This window comes from Heptranchias perlo, chromosome 12 (genome assembly GCF_035084215.1).
Source record: "Heptranchias perlo isolate sHepPer1 chromosome 12, sHepPer1.hap1, whole genome shotgun sequence".
Taxonomy (NCBI): domain Eukaryota; kingdom Metazoa; phylum Chordata; class Chondrichthyes; order Hexanchiformes; family Hexanchidae; genus Heptranchias; species Heptranchias perlo.
This window is the reverse complement of record NC_090336.1, coordinates 8,052,737-8,078,855: the sequence shown is the minus strand read 5'-3', so window position 1 is coordinate 8,078,855 and position 26,119 is coordinate 8,052,737. Positions and strand designations below refer to the sequence as shown.

At 41.8% G+C, this 26,119-nt stretch overlaps 1 protein-coding gene across 2 annotated transcripts in view; it reads right to left on the bottom strand.

Moving 5' to 3' along the window:
- Positions 1-26,119, bottom strand: part of LOC137327662 (tetraspanin-18-like) — a 377,857-nt gene that overhangs the window by 21,341 nt on the left and 330,397 nt on the right. Inside the window, exon 9 of one of the 2 annotated variants that reach the window (XM_067993462.1) lies at positions 23,977-24,060. The exons of the other annotated variant lie outside the window; for it this stretch is intronic. Within the exon in view, the coding sequence (XP_067849563.1) occupies positions 23,977-24,060 (84 nt within the window). The remainder of the gene's footprint in view (positions 1-23,976; positions 24,061-26,119) is intronic. 2 annotated transcript variants of the gene reach the window in all.

Below are 26,119 nucleotides of genomic sequence, written 5' to 3'. Positions count from 1 at the left end.
TCAGCACATTACACAGGATGTAGGGAGTCACAGTTAATATAGGATTCAGCACATTACACAGGATGTGGGGAGTCACTGTTAATATAGGATTCAGCACATTACACAGGATGTAGGGAGTCACTGTTAATATAGGATTCAGTACATTACACAGGATGTGGGGAGTCACTGTTAATATAGGATTCAGTACATTACACAGGATGTGGGGAGTCACTGTTAATATAGGATTCAGCACATTACACAGGATGTGGGGAGTCACTGTTAATATAGGATTCAGCACATTACACAGGATGTAGGGAGTCACTGTTAATATAGGATTCAGCACATTACACAGGATGTGGGGAGTCACAGTTAATATAGGATTCAGTACATTACACAGGATGTGGGGAGTCACAGTTAATATAGGATTCAGTACATTACACAGGATGTAGGGAGTCACAGTTAATATAGGATTCAGTACATTACACAGGATGGAGGGAGTCACAGTTAATATAGGATTCAGTACATTACACAGGATGGAGGGAGTCACAGTTAATATAGGATTCAGCACATTACACAGGATGCAGGGAGTCACTGTTAATATAGGATTCAGCACATTACACAGGATGTGGGGAGTCACTGTTAATATAGGATTCAGCACATTACACAGGATGCAGGGAGTCACAGTTAATATAGGATTCAGCACATTACACAGGATGGAGGGAGTCACAGTTAATATAGGATTCAGCACATTACACAGGATGCAGGGAGTCACAGTTAATATAGGATTCAGTACATTACACAGGATGTAGGGAGTTACTGTTAATACAGGATGCAGCACATGACACAGGATGTGGGGAGTCACTGTTAATATAGGATTCAGCACATTACACAGGATGTGGGGAGTCACTGTTAATATAGGATTCAGTCCATTACACAGGATGTGGGGAGTTACTGTTAATACAGGATTCAGCACATTACACAGGATGGAGGGAGTTACTGTTAATACAGGATTCAGCACATTACACAACATGTAGGGAGTCACAGTTAATATAGGATTCAGCACATTACACAGGATGTAGGGAGTCACTGTTAATATAGGATTCAGCACATTACACAGGATGTGGGGAGTCACAGTTAATATAGGATTCAGCACATTACATAGGATGTGGGGAGTCACTGTTAATATAGGATTCAGCACATTACACAGGATGTGGGGAGTCAATGTTAATATAGGATTCAGTACATTACACAGGATGTGGGGAGTCACTGTTAATATAGGATTCAGCACATTACACAGGATGTGGGGAGTCAATGTTAATATAGGATTCAGTACATTACACAGGATGTGGGGAGTCACAGTTAATATAGCATTCAGCACATTACACAGGATGCAGGGAGTCACTGTTAATATAGGATTCAGCACATTACACAGGATGTAGGGAGTCACTGTTAATATAGGATTCAGCACATTACACAGGATGTGGGGAGTCACAGTTAATATAGGATTCAGCACATTACATAGGATGTGGGGAGTCACTGTTAATATAGGATTCAGCACATTACACAGGATGTGGGGAGTCAATGTTAATATAGGATTCAGTACATTACACAGGATGTCGGGAGTTACTGTTAATACAGGATTCAGCACATTACACAGGATGTGGGGAGTCACTGTTAATATAGGATTCAGCACATTACACAGGATGCAGGGAGTCACAGTTAATATAGGATTCAGTACATTGCACAGGATGTAGGGAGTCACAGATAATACAGGATTCAGCACATTACAGAGGATGGAGGGAGTCACAGATAATACAGGATTCAGCACATGACACAGGATGTCGGGAGTCACAGTTAATATAGGATTCAGCACATTACATAGGATGTGGGGAGTCACTGTTAATATAGGATTCAGCACATTACATAGGATGTGGGGAGTCACAGTTAATATAGGATTCAGCACATTACATAGGATGTGGGGAGTCACTGTTAATATAGGATTCAGCACATTACACAGGATGTAGGGAGTCACAGTTAATATAGGATTCAGCACATTACACAGGATGCAGGGAGTCACAGTTAATATAGGATTCAGCACATTACACAGGATGCAGGGAGTCACAGTTAATATAGGATTCAGTACATTACACAGGATGTAGGGAGTCACAGTTAATACAGGATTCAGCACATTACACAGGATGTAGGAAGTCACAGATAATACAGGATTCAGCACATTACAGAGGATGGAGGGAGTCACAGATAATACAGGATTCAGCACATGACACAGGATGTCGGGAGTCACAGTTAATATAGGATTCAGCACATTACACAGGATGTAGGGATTCACTGTTAATACCGGATTCAGCACATCACACAGGATGTAGGGAGTCACAGTTAATATAGAATTTAGCACATTACACAGGATGTAGGGAGTCACTGTTAATATAGGATTCAGTACATTACACAGGATGTGGGGAGTCACTGTTAATATAGGATTCAGCACATTACACAGGATGTGGGGAGTCAATGTTAATATAGGATTCAGTACATTACACAGGATGTGGGGAGTCACAGTTAATATAGGATTCAGCACATTACACAGGATGTGGGGAGTCACTGTTAATATAGGATTCAGCACATTACACAGGATGTAGGGAGTCACTGTTAATATAGGATTCAGCACATTACACAGGATGCAGGGAGTCACTGTTAATATAGGATTCAGCACATTACACAGGATGTAGGGAGTCACAGTTAATATAGGATTCAGCACATTACACAGGATGTGGGGAGTCACTGTTAATATAGGATTCAGTACATTACACAGGATGCAGGGAGTCACAGATAATACAGGATTCACCACATTACACAGGATGCAGGGAGTCACTGTTAAGAAAGGATTCAGCACATTACACAGGATGTGGGGAGTCACAGTTAATATAGGATTCAGCACATTACACAGGATGTCGGGAGTCACAGTTAATATAGGATTCAGCACATTACACAGGATGCAGGGAGTCACAGTTAATACAGGATTCAGCACATTGCACAGGATGTGGGGAGTCACAGATAATACAGGATTCAGCACATTACACAGGATGTAGGGAGTTACTGTTAATATAGGATTCAGCACATGACACAGGATGTTGGGAGTCTCAGATAATACAGGATTCAGCACATCACACAGGATGTTGGGAGTCTCAGATAATACAGGATTCAGCACATTACACAGGATGTAGGGAGTCACAGATAATACAGGATTCAGCACATGACACAGGATGTAGGGAGTCACAGTTAATATCGGATTCAGCACATTACACAGGATGTAGGGAGTCACTGTTAATATAGGATTCAGCACATTACACAGGATGCAGGGAGTCACAGTTAATATAGGATTCAGCACATTACACAGGATGCAGGGAGTCACAGTTAATATAGGATTCAGCACATTACACAGGATGTAGGGAGTCACAGTTAATATAGGATTCAGCACATTACACAGGAAGTAGGGAGTCACTGTTAATACCGGATTCAGCACATCACACAGGATGTAGGGAGTCACAGTTAATATAGAATTTAGCACATTGCAAAGGATGTCGGGAGTCACTGTTAATATCGGATTCAGCACATTACACAGGATGTAGGGAGTCACTGTTAATATAGGATTCAGCAAAATACACAGGATGCAGGGAGTCACAGTTAATATAGGATTCAGCACATTACACAGGATGCAGGGAGTCACAGTTAATATAGGATTCAGCACATTACACAGGATGCAGGGAGTCACAGTTAATATAGGATTCAGTACATTACACAGGATGTAGGGAGTTACTGTTAATACAGGATTCAGCACATTACACAGGATGTGGGGAGTCACTGTTAATATAGGATTCAGCACATTACACAGGATGCAGGGAATCACAGTTAATATAGGATTCAGTCCATTACACAGGATGTGGGGAGTTACTGTTAATACAGGATTCAGCACATTACACAGGATGTAGGGAGTTACTGTTAATACAGGATTCAGCACATTACACAGGATGTAGGGAGTTACTGTTAATACAGGATTCAGCACATTACACAACATGTAGGGAGTCACAGTTAATATAGGATTCAGCACATTACACAGGATGTAGGGAGTCACTGTTAATATAAGATTCAGCACATTACACAGGATGTAGGGAGTCACTGTTAATATAGGATTCAGCACATTACACAGGATGTCGGGAGTCACTGTTAATATAGGATTCAGCACATTACACAGGATGCAGGGAGTCACAGTTAATATAGGATTCAGCACATTACACAGGATGTAGGGAGTCACTGTTAATATCGGATTCAGCACATTACACAGGATGTGGGGAGTCACAGTTAATATAGGATTCAGCACATTACACAGGATGTGGGGAGTCACTGTTAATATAGGATTCAGCACATTACACAGGATGTAGGGAGTCACAGTTAATATAGGATTCAGTACATTACACAGGATGTGGGGAGTCACTGTTAATATAGGATTCAGCACATTACACAGGATGTGGGGAGTCACTGTTAATATAGGATTCAGCACATTACACAGGATGTGGGGAGTCACTGTTAATATAGGATTCAGCACATTACACAGGATGTGGGGAGTCACAGTTAATATAGGATTCAGCACATTACACAGGATGTGGGGAGTCACAGTTAATATAGGATTCAGCACATTACACAGGATGTGGGGAGTCACTGTTAATATTGGATTCAGCACATTACACAGGATGTAGGGAGTCACTGTTAATATAGGATTCAGCACATTACACAGGATGTAGGGAGTCACTGTTAATATTGGATTCAGCACATTACACAGGATGTGGGGAGTCACTGTTAATATAGGATTCAGCACATTACACAGGATGTGGGGAGTCACTGTTAATATAGGATTCAGCACATTACACAGGATGTGGGGAGTCACTGTTAATATAGGATTCAGCACATTACACAGGATGTGGGGAGTCACTGTTAATATAGGATTCAGTACATTACACAGGATGTGGGGAGTCACTGTTAATATAGGATTCAGCACATTACACAGGATGTGGGGAGTCACTGTTAATATAGGATTCAGTACATTACACAGGATGTGGGGAGTCACAGTTAATATAGGATTCAGCACATTACACAGGATGTGGGGAGTCACTGTTAATATAGGATTCAGCACATTACACAGGATGTAGGGAGTCACAGTTAATATAGGATTCAGTACATTACACAGGATGGAGGGAGTCACAGTGAATATAGGATTCAGTACATTACACAGGATGGAGGGAGTCACAGTTAATATAGGATTCAGCACATTACACAGGATGCAGGGAGTCACTGTTAATATAGGATTCAGCACATTACACAGGATGGAGGGAGTCACAGTTAATATAGGATTCAGTACATTACACAGGATGGAGGGAGTCACAGTTAATATAGGATTCAGCACATTACACAGGATGCAGGGAGTCACAGTTAATATAGGATTCAGCACATTACACAGGATGCAGGGAGTCACAGTTAATATAGGATTCAGTACATTACACAGGATGTAGGGAGTTACTGTTAATACAGGATGCAGCACATGACACAGGATGTGGGGAGTCACTGTTAATATAGGATTCAGCACATTACACAGGATGCAGGGAGTCACAGTTAATATAGGATTCAGTACATTACACAGGATGTAGGGAGTTACTGTTAATACAGGATTCAGCACATGACACAGGATGTGGGGAGTCACTGTTCATATAGGATTCAGTCCATTACACAGGATGTGGGGAGTTACTGTTAATACAGGATTCAGCACATTACACAGGATGTAGGGAGTTACTGTTAATACAGGATTCAGCACATTACACAGGATATAGGGAGTTACTGTTAATACAGGATTCAGCACATTACACAACATGTAGGGAGTCACAGTTAATATAGGATTCAGCACATTACACAGGATGTAGGGAGTCACTGTTAATATAGGATTCAGCACATTACACAGGATGCAGGGAGTCACTGTTAATATAGGATTCAGCACATTACACAGGATGTGGGGAGTCAATGTTAATATAGGATTCAGTACATTACACAGGATGTGGGGAGTCACAGTTAATATAGGATTCAGCACATTACACAGGATGTGGGGAGTCACTGTTAATATAGGATTCAGCACATTACACAGGATGTCGGGAGTCACTGTTAATATAGGATTCAGCACATTACACAGGATGTAGGGAGTCACAGTTAATATAGGATTCAGTACATTACACAGGATGGAGGGAGTCACAGTTAATATAGGATTCAGCACATTACACAGGATGTAGGGAGTCACTGTTAATATAGGATTCAGCACATGACACAGGATGTAGGGAGTCACAGTTAATATAGGATTCAGCACATTACACAGGATGTGGGGAGTCACAGTTAATATAGGATTCAGCACATTACACAGGATGTGGGGAGTCACTGTTAATATAGGATTCAGCACATTACACAGGATTCAGTACATTACACAGGATGGAGGGAGTCACAGTTAATATAGGATTCAGCACATTACACAGGATGTGGGGAGTCACAGTTAATATAGGATTCAGTACATTACACAGGATGGAGGGAGTCACAGTTAATATAGGATTCAGTACATTACACAGGATGGAGGGAGTCACAGTTAATATAGGATTCAGCACATTACACAGGATGTGGGGAGTCACTGTTAATATAGGATTCAGCACATTACACAGGATGCAGGGAGTCACAGTTAATATAGGATTCAGCACATGACACAGGATGTCGGGAGACACAGTTAATATAGGATTCAGCACATTACACAGGATGTAGGGAGTCACAGTTAATATAGGATTCAGCACATTACACAGGATGTAGGGAGTCACTGTTAATATAGGATTCAGCACATTACACAGGATGTAGGGAGTCACTGTTAATATAGGATTCAGCACATTACACAGGATGTAGGGAGTCACTGTTAATATAGGATTCAGCACATTGCACAGGATGTGGGGAGTCACTGTTAATATAGGATTCAGCACATTACACAGGATGTAGGGAGTCACTGTTAATATAGGATTCAGCACATTGCACAGGATGCAGGGAGTCACTGTTAATATAGGATTCAGCACATTGCACAGGATGTGGGGAGTCACTGTTAATATAGGATTCAGTACATTACACAGGATGTGGGGAGTCACTGTTAATATAGGATTCAGCACATTACACAGGATGTGGGGAGTCACAGTTAATATAGGATTCAGCACATTACACAGGATGTGGGGAGTCACTGTTAATATTGGATTCAGCACATTACACAGGATGTAGGGAGTCACAGTTAATATAGGATTCAGCACATTACACAGGATGCAGGGAGTCACTGTTAATATAGGATTCAGCACATTACACAGGATGTAGGGAGTCACAGTAAATATAGGATTCAGCACATTAGACAGGATGTAGGGAGTCACTGTTAATATCGGATTCAGCACATTACACAGGATGTAGGGAGTCACAGTTAATATAGGATTCAGCACATTACACAGGATGTGGGGAGTCACAGTTAATATAGGATTCAGCACATTACACAGGATGTAGGGAGTCACAGTTAATATAGGATTCAGCACATTACACAGGATGCAGGGAGTCACTGTTAATATAGGATTCAGCACATTACACAGGATGTAGGGAGTCACAGTAAATATAGGATTCAGCACATTAGACAGGATGTAGGGAGTCACTGTTAATATCGGATTCAGCACATTACACAGGATGTAGGGAGTCACAGTTAATACAGGATTCAGCACATTACACAGGATGTGGGGAGTCATAGTTAATATAGGATTCAGCACATTACACAGGATGTAGGGAGTCACAGTTAATATAGGATTCAGCACATTACACAGGATGTCGGGAGTCACTGTTAATATAGGATTCAGCACATTACACAGGATGTAGGGAGTCACTGTTAATATAGGATTCAGTACATTACACAGGATGGAGGGAGTCACAATTAATATCGGATTCAGTACATTACACAGGATGTAGGGAGTCACAGTTAATATAGGATTCAGCACATTACACAGGATGTAGGGAGTCACAGTTAATATGGGATTCAGCACATTACACAGGATGTGGGGAGTCATAGTTAATATAGGATTCAGCACATTACACAGGATGTGGGGAGTCACAGTTAATATAGGACTCAGGACATTACACAGGATGTGGGGAGTCACTGTTAATATAGGATTCAGCACATTACACAGGATGTGGGGAGTCATAGTTAATATAGGATTCAGCACATTACACAGGATGTGGGGAGTCACTGTTAATATAGGATTCAGCACATTACACAGGATGTAGGGAGTCACAGTTAATATAGGATTCAGCACATTACAGAGGATGTAGGGAGTCACAGTTAATATAGGATTCAGCACATTACACAGGATGTAGGGAGTCACAGTTAATATAGGATTCAGCACATTACACAGGATGGAGGGAGTCACAGTTAATATAGGATTCAGCACATTACACAGGATGTAGGGAGTCACAGTTAATATAGGATTCAGTACATTACACAGGATGTAGGGAGTCACTGTTAATATTGGATTCAGCACATTACACAGGATGTAGGGAGTCACTGTTAATATAGGATTCAGTACATTACACAGGATGCAGGGAGTCACAGTAAATATAGGATTCAGTACATTACACAGGATGTAGGGAGTCACAGTTAATATAGGATTCAGTACATTACACAGGATGCAGGGAGTCACTGTTAATATAGGATTCAGTACATTACACAGGATGTGGGGAGTCACAGTTAATATTGGATTCAGCACATTACACAGGATGTGGGGAGTCACTGTTAATATTGGATTCAGCACATTACACAGGATGTGGGGAGTCACTGTTAATATAGGATTCAGCACATTACACAGGATGGAGGGAGTCACAGTTAATATAGGATTCAGTACATTACACAGGATGTAGGGAGTCACTGTTAATATAGGATTCAGTACATTACACAGGATGTAGGGAGTCACTGTTAATATTGGATTCAGCACATTACACAGGATGTAGGGAGTCACTGTTAATATAGGATTCAGTACATTACACAGGATGTGGGGAGTCACTGTTAATATAGGATTCAGCACATTACACAGGATGTGGGGAGTCACTGTTAATATAGGATTCAGCACATTACACAGGATGTAGCGAGTCACTGTTAATATAGGATTCAGTACATTACACAGGATGTGGGGAGTCACAGTTAATATAGGATTCAGCACATTACACAGGATGTGGGGAGTCACTGTTAATATTGGATTCAGCACATTACACAGGATGTGGGGAGTCACAGTTAATATAGGATTCAGCACATTACACAGGATGTGGGGAGTCACTGTTAATATAGGATTCAGTACATTACACAGGATGCAGGGAGTTACTGTTAATATAGGATTCAGTACATTACACAGGATGTGGGGAGTCACTGTTAATATAGGATTCAGTACATTACACAGGATGCAGGGAGTTACTGTTAATATAGGATTCAGCACATTACACAGGATGTGGGGAGTCACTGTTAATATAGGATTCAGTACATTACACAGGATGCAGGGAGTTACTGTTAATATAGGATTCAGCACATTACACAGGATGTGGGGAGTCACAGTTAATATAGGATTCAGCACATTACACAGGATGCAGGGAGTCACAGTTAATATAGGATTCAGCACATTACACAGGATGTAGGGAGTCACTGTTAATATAGGATTCAGCACATTACACAGGATGTGGGGAGTCACAGTTAATATAGGATTCAGCACATTACACAGGATGTGGGGAGTCACTGTTGATATAGGATTCAGTACATTACACAGGATGTCGGGAGTCCAGTTAATATAGGATTCAGCACATTACACAGGATGTGGGGAGTCACTGTTAATATAGGATTCAGTACATTACACAGGATGTGGGGAGTCACAGTTAATATAGGATTCAGCACATTACACAGGATGTGGGGAGTCACAGTTAATATAGGATTCAGCACATTACACAGGATGTAGGGAATCACTGTTAATATAGGATTCAGTACATTACACAGGATGTGGGGAGTCACTGTTAATATAGGATTCAGCACATTACACAGGATGTGGGGAGTCACTGTTAATATAGGATTCAGTACATTACACAGGATGCAGGGAGTCACTGTTAATATAGGATTCAGCACATTACACAGGATGTAGCGAGTCACTGTTAAAAAAGGATTCAGTACATTACACAGGATGCAGGGAGTCACTGTTAATATAGGATTCAGCACATTACACAGGATGCAGGGAGTCACTGTTAATATAGGATTCAGCACATTACACAGGATGTAGCGAGTCACTGTTAATATAGGATTCAGTACATTACACCGGATGCAGGGAGTCACTGTTAATATAGGATTCAGCACATTACACAGGATGTAGGGAGTCACTGTTAATATAGGATTCAGTACATTACACAGGATGTGGGGAGTCACTGTTAATATAGGATTCAGCACATTACACAGGATGTAGGGAGTCACTGATAATATAGGATTCAGTCCATTACACAGGATGTGGGGAGTCACTGTTAATATAGGATTCAGTACATTACACAGGATGTGGGGAGTCACTGTTAATATAGGATTCAGCACATTACACAGGATGGAGGGAGTCACTGTTAATATTGGATTCAGCACATTACACAGGATGTGGGGAGTCACAGTTAATATAGGATTCAGCACATTACACAGGATGTGGGGAGTCACTGTTAATGTAGGATTCAGCACATTACACAGGATGTAGGGAGTCACTGTTAATATTGGATTCAGCACATTACACAGGATGCAGGGAGTCACTGTTAATATGGGATTCAGTACATTGCACAGGATGTGGGGAGTCACTGTTAATATAGGATTCAGCACATTACACAGGATGTGGGGAGTCACTGTTAATATGGGATTCAGTACATTACACAGGATGTGGGGAGTCACTGTTAATATGGGATTCAGTACATTACACAGGATGCAGGGAGTCACAGTTAATATTGGATTCAGCACATTACACAGGATGTGGGGAGTCACTGTTAATATAGGATTCAGTACATTACACAGGATGTGGGGAGTCACTGTTAATATGGGATTCAGTACATTGCACAGGATGTAGGGAGTCACTGTTAATATAGGATTCAGTACATTACACAGGATGGAGGGAGTCACAGTTAATATAGGATTCAGCACATTACACAGGATGGAGGGAGTCACAGTTAATATAGGATTCAGTACATTACACAGGATGTGGGGAGTCACTGTTAATATTGGATTCAGCACATTACACAGGATGTGGGGAGTCACTGTTAATATAGGATTCAGCACATTACACAGGATGTGGGGAGTCACAGTTAATATAGGATTCAGCACATTACACAGGATGTGGGGAGTCACAGTTAATATAGGATTCAGCACATTACACAGGATGTGGGGAGTCACTGTTAATATAGGATTCAGCACATTACACAGGATGGAGGGAGTCACAGTTAATATAGGATTCAGCACATTACACAGGATGTAGGGAGTCACAGTTAATACAGGATTCAGTACATTACACAGGATGTGGGGAGTCACTGTTAATATCGGATTCAGTACATTACACAGAATGTGGGGAGTCACTGTTAATATAGGATTCAGTACATTACACAGGATGGAGGGAGTCACAGTTAATATAGGATTCAGCACATTACACAGGATGTAGGGAGTCCAGTTAATATAGGATTCAGCACATTACACAGGATATGGGGAGTCACTGTTAATATAGGATTCAGCACATTACACAGGATGAAGGGAGTCCAGTTAATATAGGATTCAGTACATTACACAGGATGTAGGGAGTCACTGTTAATATAGGATTCAGTACATTACACAGAATGTGGGGAGTCCAGTTAATATAGGATTCAGCACATTACACAGGATGTGGGGAGTCACAGTTAATATAGGATTCAGCACATTACACAGGATATGGGGAGTCACTGTTAATATAGGATTCAGCACATTACACAGGATGAAGGGAGTCCAGTTAATATAGGATTCAGTACATTACACAGGATGTAGGGAGTCAATGTTAATATAGGATTCAGCACATTACACAGGATGTAGGGAGTCACTGTTAATATAGGATTCAGTACATTACACAGGATATGGGGAGTCACTGTTAATATAGGATTCAGCACATTACACAGGATGAAGGGAGTCCAGTTAATATAGGATTCAGCACATTACACAGGATGTGGGGAGTCACTGTTAATATAGGATTCAGCACATTACACAGGATGAAGGGAGTCCAGTTAATATAGGATTCAGTACATTACACAGGATGTAGGGAGTCAATGTTAATATAGGATTCAGCACATTACACAGGATATGGGGAGTCACTGTTAATATAGGATTCAGCACATTACACAGGATGAAGGGAGTCCAGTTAATATAGGATTCAGTACATTACACAGGATGTGGGGAGTCACTGTTAATATAGGATTCAGCACATTACACAGGATGAAGGGAGTCCAGTTAATATAGGATTCAGTACATTACACAGGATGTGGGGAGTCACTGTTAATATAGGATTCAGCACATTACACAGGATGTGGGGAGTCACAGTTAATATAGGATTCAGTACATTACACAGGATGTGGGGAGTCACTGTTAATATAGGATTCAGCACATTACACAGGATGTGGGGAGTCACTGTTAATATAGGATTCAGCACATTACACAGGATGTGGGGAGTCACTGTTAATATAGGATTCAGCACATTACACAGGATGTGGGGAGTCACTGTTAATATAGGATTCAGCACATTAGACAGGATGTAGGGAGTCACTGTTAATATTGGATTCAGCACATTACACAGGATGTGGGGAGTCACAGTTAATATAGGATTCAGTACATTACACAGGATGTGGGGAGTCACTGTTAATATAGGATTCAGCACATTACACAGGATGTAGGGAGTCACAGTTAATATAGGATTCAGCACATTACACAGGATGTGGGGAGTCACTGTTAATATAGGATTCAGCACATTACACAGGATGTGGGGAGTCACTGTTAATATAGGATTCAGCACATTACACAGGATGTGGGGAGTCACTGTTAATATAGGATTCAGTACATTACACAGGATGTGGGGAGTCACAGTTAATATAGGATTCAGTACATTACACAGGATGTGGGGAGTCACTGTTAATATAGGATTCAGCACATTACACAGGATGGAGGGAGTCACTGTTAATATAGGATTCAGCACATTACACAGGATGTGGGGAGTCACAGTTAATATAGGATTCAGTACATTACACAGGATGTGGGGAGTCACTGTTAATATTGGATTCAGCACATTACACAGGATGTGGGGAGTCACAGTTAATATAGGATTCAGTACATTACACAGGATGTGGGGAGTCACTGTTAATATTGGATTCAGCACATTACACAGGATGTGGGGAGTCACTGTTAATATTGGATTCAGCACATTACACAGGATGTGGGGAGTCACTGTTAATATTGGATTCAGCACATTACACAGGATGTGGGGAGTCACTGTTAATATAGGATTCAGTACATTACACAGGATGTAGGGAGTCACTGTTAATATAGGATTCAGTACATTACACAGGATGTGGGGAGTCACTGTTAATATAGGATTCAGCACATTACACAGGATGTAGGGAGTCACTGTTAATATAGGATTCAGCACATTACACAGGATGGAGGGAGTTACTGTTAATATAGGATTCAGTACATTACACAGGATGTGGGGAGTCACAGTTAATATAGGATTCAGCACATTACACAGGATGTGGGGAGTCACAGTTAATATAGGATTCAGCACATTACACAGGATGTGGGGAGTCACTGTTAATATAGGATTCAGCACATTACACAGGATGGAGGGAGTTACTGTTAATATAGGATTCAGTACATTACACAGGATGGAGGGAGTCACTGTTAATATTGGATTCAGCACATTACACAGGATGGAGGGAGTCACTGTTAATATAGGATTCAGCACATTACACAGGATGTAGGGAGTCACTGTTAATATAGGATTCAGCACATTACACAGGATGGAGGGAGTTACTGTTAATATAGGATTCAGCACATTACACAGGATATAGGGAGTCACTGTTAATATAGGATTCAGCACATTACACAGGATGTAGGGAGTCACTGTTAATATAGGATTCAGTACATTACACAGGATGTGGGGAGTCACTGTTAATATTGGATTCAGCACATTACACAGGATGTGGGGAGTCACTGTTAATATAGGATTCAGCACATTACACAGGATGGAGGGAGTCACTGTTAATATAGGATTCAGCACATTACACAGGATGGAGGGAGTCACAGTTAATATAGGATTCAGCACATTACACAGGATGTCGGGAGACACAGTTAATATAGGATTCAGCACATTACACAGGATGTGGGGAGTCACTGTTAATATAGGATTCAGCACATTACACAGGATGGAGGGAGTCACAGTTAATATAGGATTCAGCACATTACACAGGATGTCGGGAGACACAGTTAATATAGGATTCAGCACATTACACAGGATGTGGGGAGTCACTGTCAATATAGGATTCAGCACATTACACAGGATGTGGGGAGTCACAGTTAATATAGGATTCAGTACATTACACAGGATGTGGGGAGTCACTGTTAATATAGGATTCAGCACATTACACAGGATGTGGGGAGTCACAGTTAATATAGGATTCAGCACATTACACAGGATGTGGGGAGTCACTGATAATATAGGATTCAGCACATTACACAGGATGTGGGGAGTCACAGTTAATATAGGATTCAGCACATTACACAGGATGGAGGGAGTCACTGTTAATATTGGATTCAGCACATTACACAGGATGGAGGGAGTCACAGTTAATATAGGATTCAGCACATTACACAGGATGTGGGGAGTTACTGTTAATATAGGATTCAGCACATTACACAGGATGGAGGGAGTCACTGTTAATATAGGATTCAGCACATTACACAGGATGTGGGGAGTCACTGTTAATATTGGATTCAGCACATTACACAGGATGTGGGGAGTCACAGTTAATATAGGATTCAGCACATTGCACAGGATGTGGGGAGTCACAGTTAATATAGGATTCAGCACATTACACAGGATGTGGGGAGTCACAGTTAATATAGGATTCAGCACATTACACAGGATGTGGGGAGTCACTGTTAATATAGGATTCAGCACATTACACAGGATGGAGGGAGTCACAGTTAATATAGGATTCAGTACATTACACAGGATGTAGGGAGTCACTGTTAATACAGGATTCAGCACATTACACAGGATGTGGGGAGTTACTGTTAATATAGGATTCAGTACATTACACAGGATGTGGGGAGTCACTGTTAATATAGGATTCAGCACATTACACAGGATGTGGGGAGTCACAGTTAATATAGGATTCAGCACATTACACAGGATGTGGGGAGTCACTGTTAATATAGGATTCAGCACATTACACAGGATGTGGGGAGTCACAGTTAATATAGGATTCAGCACATTACACAGGATGTGGGGAGTCACTGTTAATATAGGATTCAGCACATTACACAGGATGTGGGGAGTCACTGTTAATATAGGATTCAGCACATTACACAGGATGTGGGGAGTCACTGTTAATATAGGATTCAGCACATTACACAGGATGTGGGGAGTCACAGTTAATATAGGATTCAGCACATTACACAGGATGTGGGGAGTCACTGTTAATATAGGATTCAGTACATTACACAGGATGTGGGGAGTCACTGTTAATATAGGATTCAGCACATTACACAGGATGTGGGGAGTCACAGTTAATATAGGATTCAGTACATTACACAGGATGTGGGGAGTCACTGTTAATATAGGATTCAGCACATTACACAGGATGTGGGGAGTCACTGTTAATATAGGATTCAGTACATTACACAGGATGGAGGGTGTCACTGTTAATATTGGATTCAGCACATTACACAGGATGTGGGGAGTCACTGTTAATATAGGATTCAGCACATTACACAGGATGGAGGGTGTCACTGTTAATATTGGATTCAGCACATTACACAGGATGTGGGGAGTCACTGTTAATATAGGATTCAGCACATTACACAGGATGTGGGGAGTCACAGTTAATATAGGATTCAGCACATTACACAGGATGTGGGGAGTCACTGTTAATATAGGATTCAGTACATTACACAGGATGTGGGGAGTCACTGTTAATATTGGATTCAGTACATTACACAGGATGTGGGGAGTCACTGTTAATATAGGATTCAGCACATTACACAGGATGTGGGGAGTCACTGTTAATATAGGATTCAGCACATTACACAGGATGCATGGAGTCACAGTTAATATAGGATTCAGCACATTACACAGGATGTAGGGAGTCACAGTAAATATAGGATTCAGCACATTACACAGGATGTGGGGAGTCACTCTTAATATAGGATTCAGCACATTACACAGGATGTAGGGAGTCACAGTTAATATAGGATTCAGCACATTACACAGGATGTAGGGAGTCACAGTAAATATAGGATTCAGCACATTACACAGGATGTGGGGAGTCACTGTTAATATAGGATTCAGCACATTACACAGGATGTAGGGAGTCACAGTTAATATAGGATTCAGCACATTACACAGGATGTAGGGATTCACAGTTAATATAGGATTCAGCACATTACACAGGATGTGGGGAGTCACAGTTAATATAGGATTCAGCACATTACACAGGATGTGGGGATTCACAGTTAATATAGGATTCAGCACATTACACAGGATGTGGGGAGTCACTGTTAATATAGGATTCAGTACATTACACAGGATGTGGGGAGTCACTGTTAATATAGGATTCAGCACATTACACAGGATGTGGGGATTCACAGTTAATATAGGATTCAGCACATTACACAGGATGTGGGGAGTCACTGTTAATATAGGATTCAGCACATTACACAGGATGTGGGGAGTCACAGTTAATATAGGATTCAGTACATTACACAGGATGTGGGGAGTCACTGTTAATATAGGATTCAGCACATTACACAGGATGTGGGGAGTCACTGTTAATATAGGATTCAGCACATTACACAGGATGGAGGGAGTCACTGTTAATATAGGATTCAGCACATTACACAGGATGTGGGGAGTCACTGTTAATATTGGATTCAGTACATTACACAGGATGTGGGGAGTCACTGTTAATATAGGATTCAGCACATTACACAGGATGTGGGGAGTCACTGTTAATATAGGATTCAGCACATTACACAGGATGTGGGGAGTCACTGTTAATATAGGATTCAGTACATTACACAGGATGTAGGGAGTCACAGTTAATATAGGATTCAGCACAGTACACAGGATGTGGGGAGTCACTGTTAATATAGGATTCAGCACATTACACAGGATGTAGGGAGTCACAGTTAATATAGGATTCAGTACATTACACAGGATGTGGGGAGTCACAGTTAATATAGGATTCAGCACATTACACAGGATGGAGGGAGTCACAGTTAATATAGGATTCAGTACATTACACAGGATGTGGGGAGTCACTGTTAATATAGGATTCAGTACATTACACAGGATGTGGGGAGTCACTGTTAATATAGGATTCAGCACATTACACAGGATGTAGGGAGTCACAGTTAATATAGGATTCAGTACATTACACAGGATGTGGGGAGTCACTGTTAATATAGGATTCAGTACATTACACAGGATGTGGGGAGTCACTGTTAATATAGGATTCAGTACATTACACAGGATGTGGGGAGTCACTGTTAATATAGGATTCAGCACATTACACAGGATGTGGGGAGTCACTGTTAATATAGGATTCAGTACATTACACAGGATGTGGGGAGTCACTGTTAATATAGGATTCAGCACATTACACAGGATGTGGGGAGTCACAGTTAATATAGGATTCAGCACATTACACAGGATGGAGGGAGTCACAGTTAATATAGGATTCAGCACATTACACAGGATGTGGGGAGTCACAGTTAATATAGGATTCAGCACATTACACAGGATGTAGGGAGTCACAGTTAATATAGGATTCAGCACATTACACAGGATGTGGGGAGTCACAGTTAATATAGGATTCAGCACATTACACAGGATGGAGGGAGTCACAGTTAATATAGGATTCAGCACATTACACAGGATGTAGGGAGTCACTGTTAATATAGGATTCAGTACATTACACAGGATGTGGGGAGTCACTGTTAATATAGGATTCAGCACATTACACAGGATGGAGGGAGTCACAGTTAATATAGGATTCAGCACATTACACAGGATGTAGGGAGTCACTGTTAATATAGGATTCAGTACATTACACAGGATGTGGGGAGTCACTGTTAATATAGGATTCAGCACATTACACAGGATGTGGGGAGTCACAGTTAATATAGGATTCAGCACATTACACAGGATGTGGGGAGTCACAGTTAATATAGGATTCAGCACATTACACAGGATGTGGGGAGTCACTGTTAATATAGGATTCAGCACATTACACAGGATGTGGGGAGTCACTGTTAATATAGGATTCAGCACATTACACAGGATGTGGGGAGTCACAGTTAATATAGGATTCAGCACATTACACAGGATGTGGGGAGTCACTGTTAATATAGGATTCAGCACATTACACAGGATGTGGGGAGTCACTGTTAATATAGGATTCAGCACATTACACAGGATGTAGGGAGTCACTGTTAATATAGGATTCAGCACATTACACAGGATGTAGGGAGTCACTGTTAATATAGGATTCAGTGCATTACACAGGATGTGGGGAGTCACAGTTAATATAGGATTCAGCACATTACACAGGATGTGGGGAGTCACTGTTAATATAGGATTCAGCACATTACACAGGATGTGGGGAGTCACTGTTAATATAGGATTCAGTACATTACACAGGATGTGGGGAGTCACTGTTAATATAGGATTCAGCACATTATACAGGATGTGGGGAGTCACTGTTAATATAGGATTCAGCACATTACACAGGATGTGGGGAGTCACTGTTAATATAGGATTCAGTACATTACACAGGATGTAGGGAGTCACTGTTAATATAGGATTCAGCACATTACACAGGATGTGGGGAGTCACAGTTAATATAGGATTCAGTACATTACACAGGATGTGGGGAGTCACTGTTAATATAGGATTCAGTACATTACACAGGATGCAGGGAGTCACAGTTAATATAGGATTCAGCACATTACACAGGATGTGGGGAGTCACAGTTAATATAGGATTCAGTACATTACACAGGATGTGGGGAGTCACTGTTAATATAGGATTCAGCACATTACACAGGATGTGGGGAGTCACAGTTAATATAGAATTCAGCACATTACACAGGATGTGGGGAGTCACAGTTAATATAGGATTCAGCACATTACACAGGATGTGGGGAGTCACTGTTAATATAGGATTCAGCACATTACACAGGATGTGGGGAGTCACTGTTAATATGGGATTCAGTACATTACACAGGATGTGGGGAGTCACTGTTAATATAGGATTCAGCACATTACACAGGATGTGGGGAGTCACTGTTAATATAGGATTCAGCACATTACACAGGATGTGGGGAGTCACAGTTAATATAGAATTCAGCACATTACACAGGATGTGGGGAGTCACTGTTAATATAGGATTCAGCACATTACACGGGATGTGGGGAGTCACTGTTAATATAGGATTCAGCACATTACACAGGATGTGGGGAGTCACTGTTAATATAGGATTCAGCACATTACACAGGATGCAGGGAGTCACAGTTAATATAGGATTCAGCACATTACACAGGATGTAGGGAGTCACAGTTAATATAGGATTCAGCACATTACACAGGATGTGGGGAGTCACTGTTAATATAGGATTCAGCACATTACACAGGATGTGGGGAGTCACTGTTAATATTGGATTCAGCACATTACACAGGATGTGGGGAGTCACTGTTAATATTGGATTCAGCACATTACACAGGATGTGGGGAGTCACAGTTAATATAGGATTCAGCACATTACACAGGATGTGGGGAGTCACTGTTAATATAGGATTCAGTACATTACACAGGATGTGGGGAGTCACTGTTAATATAGGATTCAGCACATTACACAGGATGTGGGGAGTCACTGTTAATATAGGATTCAGCACATTACACAGGATGTAGGGAGTCACAGTTAATATAGGATTCAGCACATTACACAGGATGTGGGGAGTCACTGTTAATATAGGATTCAGCACATTACACAGGATGTGGGGAGTCACTGTTAATATAGGATTCAGTACATTACACAGGATGTGGGGAGTCACTGTTAATATTGGATTCAGCACATTACACAGGATGTGGGGATTCACAGTTAATATGGGATTCAGTACATTACACAGGATGTAGGGAGTCACAGTTAATATAGGATTCAGCACATTACACAGGATGTGGGGAGTCACAGTTAATATAGGATTCAGCACATTACACAGGATGTGGGGAGTCACTGTTAATATAGGATTCAGCACATTACACAGGATGTAGGGAGTCACAGTTAATATAGGATTCAGTACATTACACAGGATGTGGGGAGTCACAGTTAATATAGGATTCAGTACATTACACAGGATGTGGGGAGTCACTGTTAATATTGGATTCAGCACATTACACAGGATGTGGGGATTCACAGTTAATATGGGATTCAGTACATTACACAGGATGTAGGGAGTCACAGTTAATATAGGATTCAGCACATTACACAGGATGTGGGGAGTCACAGTTAATATAGGATTCAGCACATTACACAGGATGTGGGGAGTCACTGTTAATATAGGATTCAGTACATTACACAGGATGTAGGGAGTCACAGTTAATATTGGATTCAGCACATTACACAGGATGTGGGGAGTCACTGTTAATATTGGATTCAGTACATTACACAGGATGTGGGGAGTCACTGTTAATATTGGATTCAGCACATTACACAGGATGTGGGGATTCACAGTTAATATGGGATTCAGTACATTACACAGGATGTAGGGAGTCACAGTTAATATAGGATTCAGCACATTACACAGGATGTGGGGAGTCACTGTTAATATAGGATTCAGCACATTACACAGGATGTGGGGAGTCACTGTTAATATAGGATTCAGCACATTACACAGGATGCAGGGAGTCACAGTTAATATAGGATTCAGCACATTACACAGGATGTGGGGAGTCACTGTTAATATAGGATTCAGCACATTACACAGGATGTGGGGAGTCACTGTTAATATAGGATTCAGCACATTACACAGGATGTGGGGAGTCACTGTTAATATAGGATTCAGCACATTACACAGGATGTGGGGAGTCACAGTTAATATAGGATTCAGCACATTACACAGGATGTGGGGAGTCACTGTTAATATAGGATTCAGTACATTACACAGGATGTGGGGAGTCACAGTTAATATAGGATTCAGCACATTACACAGGATGTGGGGAGTCACAGTTAATATAGGATTCAGTACATTACACAGGATGCAGGGAGTCACAGTTAATATAGGATTCAGCACATTACACAGGATGCAGGGAGTCACAGTTAATATAGGATTCAGCACATTACACAGGATGTGGGGAGTCACAGTTAATATCGGATTCAGTACATTACACAGGATGCAGGGAGTCACAGTTAATATAGGATTCAGCACATTACACAGGATGCAGGGAGTCACAGTTAATATAGGATTCAGCACATTACACAGGATGCAGGGAGTCACAGTTAATATAGGATTCAGCACATTACACAGGATGTGGGGAGTCACAGTTAATATCGGATTCAGTACATTACACAGGATGCAGGGAGTCACAGTTAATATAGGATTCAGCACATTACACAGGATGTAGGGAGTCACAGTTAATGTAGGATTCAGTACATTACACAGGATGTGGGGAGTCACTGTTAATACAGGATTCAGCACATTACACAGGATGTGGGGAGTCACTGTTAATATTGGATTCAGCACATTACACAGGATGCAGGGAGTCACTGTTAATATTGGATTCAGTACATTACACAGGATGTGGGGAGTCACAGTTAATATAGGATTCAGCACATTACACAGGATGTGGGGAGTCACAGTTAATATAGGATTCAGCACATTACACAGGATGTGGGGAGTCACTGTTAATATAGGATTCAGTACATTACACAGGATGTGGGGAGTCACAGTTAATATAGGATTCAGCACATTACACAGGATGTGGGGAGTCACTGTTAATATTGGATTCAGCACATTACACAGGATGTAGGGAGTCACTGTTAATATAGGATTCAGCACATTACACAGGATGTGGGGAGTCACAGTTAATATAGGATTCAGCACATTACACAGGATGTGGGGAGTCACTGTTAATATTGGATTCAGCACATTACACAGGATGTGGGGAGTCACAGTTAATATAGGATTCAGTACATTACACAGGATGTGGGGAGTCACTGTTAATATAGGATTCAGTACATTACACAGGATGTGGGGAGTCACAGTTAATATAGGATTCAGCACATTACACAGGATGTGGGGAGTCACAGTTAATATAGGATTCAGCACATTACACAGGATGTGGGGAGTCACTGTTAATATTGGATTCAGCACATTACACAGGATGTAGGGAGTCACTGTTAATATAGGATTCAGCACATTACACAGGATGCAGGGAGTCACAGTTAATATAGGATTCAGCACATTACACAGGATGTGGGGAGTCACAGTTAATATAGGATTCAGCACATTACACAGGATGTGGGGAGTCACTGTTAATATTGGATTCAGCACATTACACAGGATGTAGGGAGTCACTGTTAATATAGGATTCAGTACATTACACAGGATGTGGGGAGTCACTGTTAATATAGGATTCAGTACATTACACAGGATGTGGGGAGTCACTGTTAATATAGGATTCAGCACATTACACAGGATGTGGGGAGTCACTGTTAATATAGGATTCAGCACATTACACAGGATGTGGGGAGTCACTGTTAATATAGGATTCAGTACATTACACAGGATGTGGGGCGTCACTGTTAATATTGGATTCAGCACATTACACAGGATGTGGGGAGTCACAGTTAATATAGGATTCAGCACATTACACAGGATGTGGGGAGTCACTGTTAATATAGGATTCAGCACATTACACAGGATGTGGGGAGTCACTGTTAATATAGGATTCAGCACATTACACAGGATGTAGGGAGTCACTGTTAATATAGGATTCAGTACATTACACAGGATGTGGGGAGTCACTGTTAATATAGGATTCAGCACATTACACAGGATGTAGGGAGTCACTGTTAATATTGGATTCAGCACATTACACAGGATGTGGGGAGTCACTGTTAATATTGGATTCAGCACATTACACAGGATGTGGGGAGTCACTGTTAATATAGGATTCAGCACATTACACAGGATGTGGGGAGTCACTGTTAATATTGGATTCAGCACATTACACAGGATGTGGGGAGTCACTGTTAATATTGGATTCAGTACATTACACAGGATGTGGGGAGTCACTGTTAATATAGGATTCAGTACATTACACAGGATGTGGGGAGTCACTGTTAATATTGGATTCAGTACATTACACAGCTCAGAGGGAGCCATTGCCATCGGACTCCCATTTTCCATTTCAGTGCCTGAGGTAAATTTATTTTGTGTGTCTGACATGCAGCAGGAACAGGAATGATTGAGGTGGTCGGTTTTTCTGATGGGTTTTCCATCCTCAGTCTTTATATATTTCACAGAACATTGTTCGGATTGATCCCAGTGAAAGGATTACCTCAATTATTAGGATCCAAATAGACAGCACTCCGACCAGGTGAAGATAAATATTCAAATCATTCTTAATCAGTTGGAAGCAGCCCTGAGAGAGAGACACACACACACACACAAAAAAAATGCTTTTGTATTGTCATGGCTTCAAATAAGGATACTTTCCAACCATGGCTAAATTCTATTCCTTGGCGCTCGCTGGGCATATGGGGGTGGAGTGGGGGGAAGGTTTCTCCTCTGAGTTATTGTTGTTTTGGGGCAGATTTGGAACGGCAAGCAGAGCCAAATAAGTTCTTTAAGAGCACCATTCAAATCTGTCCCCAAAAAATCCCAGTGCCCTTTAAGACCCACCAGTTGTGATTACCACTCCATCTAAATGGGGGTATCGGCCAGCACCCTGACCCATTCCCCTCCAAACCCGCTCTGAATAATAAACCCACTGTGAATGTGGTGCTAGAGGCTGCTGCAGGTATCCCTGAGGTGGCTACAGCTCGAAGACGGCCATTTTGTGTGCTCACAGTGAAGGTTGGTGTTTCTTCGCTGGCACAACATTCTTTAAAGTACTTTGTTTTTTGAGTCAGGACTTTTGCTGCCACCTTTACTCTGCATGCTCAAAGTACTGCTTAGCACTCTAGATTTCCCTGTTGGAATACCTTTATTTTCTGTTATGAAGAGGAGCAGGAGGATGAGGACATGCAAGAGGGCAGTTTAGGGACTCTTAGCAGTCAGGCATGATAGAAGGCATCTCTTCCCTACACGCGGACAGTCACCAGGGTCTATAGACCAAGATGGGCTTACTTTGACTGCTGTGAACTTCTCTGCCTCAGAAGGCTGCACTTCTTCTCAGAGGCTATTGGGGAAATATGTCAACTTCCCGCTGAAGACCTGCAGCTCTATTTCACCATCTTTGTCTGTACCAGGCCAGGTCACCACTGCCTTTAACATTTTTGCATCTAGATCCTTCCAGGTAACATCAGGTGATCTGTGCTACATTAGGCAGTCAGCAGTTCATTGCTACATCAAGAAGGTCACTGATGCTCTCTTCAGGAAGGCTGCACAATTTGTTGCCTTCCCAATGGAACAAGGGAAGCAAAGAGGGAGAGCTCTTGAGTCCTGTAGGGTGACTGCCTTCCCACAAGTACAGGGAGCAATTGGCGGCTCTCATGTACCACAATGAAAACCTTCTCTCTTTTTAGCACAAAAAGGGCTTCCATTCCATCAATGTGTAAATTGTGTGCAATGCTAATCACCTGATCATATATATTGATGACAGATTGCCAGGGCACTGCCATGCCTCTTTCACCATGCGACAATCCACCATCCCAGCCCTCGTGGTTCAAGGCCATGTAACAGGGTGTTTAATTGGTGAACAACGCTACCCCATCTCCTCATGGCTGATGACTTCAGTCAGACTTCAGACAGATGGGCAGAACAGCTATCATGCAGCCCGTTCAACCACAAGTGTCATAGACCAGACTATGGGCATTCAGAAAGCTTGTTTTCGATGACTGGATAAATCTGGCCGAACCTTGCAGTACTTTTTTTTCATTCGTTCATGGGATGTGGGCATCATTGGCGAGGCCAGCATTTATTGCCCATTCCTAATTGCCCTTGAGAAGGTGGTGGTGAGCCGCCTTCTTGAACCGCTGCAGTCCGTGTGGTGACGGTTCTCCCACAGTGCTGTTAGGAAGGGAGTTCCAGGAATTTGACCCAGCGACAATGAAGGACTTGGAGGGGAACGTGCAGGTGGTGTTGTTCCCATGTGCCTGCTGCCCCTGTCCTTCTCGGTGGTAGAGGTCGCGGGTTTGGGAGGTGCTGTTGAAGAAGCCTTCGCGAGTTGCTGCAGTGCATCCTGTGGATGGTACACACTGCAGCCACGTTGCGGCAGTGGTGAAGGGAGTGAATGTTTAGGGTGGTGGATGGGGTGCCAATCAAGTGGGCTGCTTTGTCCTGGATGGTGTCGAGCTTCTTGAGTGTTGTTGGAGCTGCACTCATCCAGGCAAGTGGAGAGTATTCCATCACACTCCTGACTTGTGCCTTGTCGATGGTGGAAAGGCTTTGGGGAGCCAGGAGGTGAGTCACTCGCCACAGAATACCCAGCCTCTGACCTGCTCTTGTAGCCACAGGGCTGGTCCAGTTAAGTTTGTAAT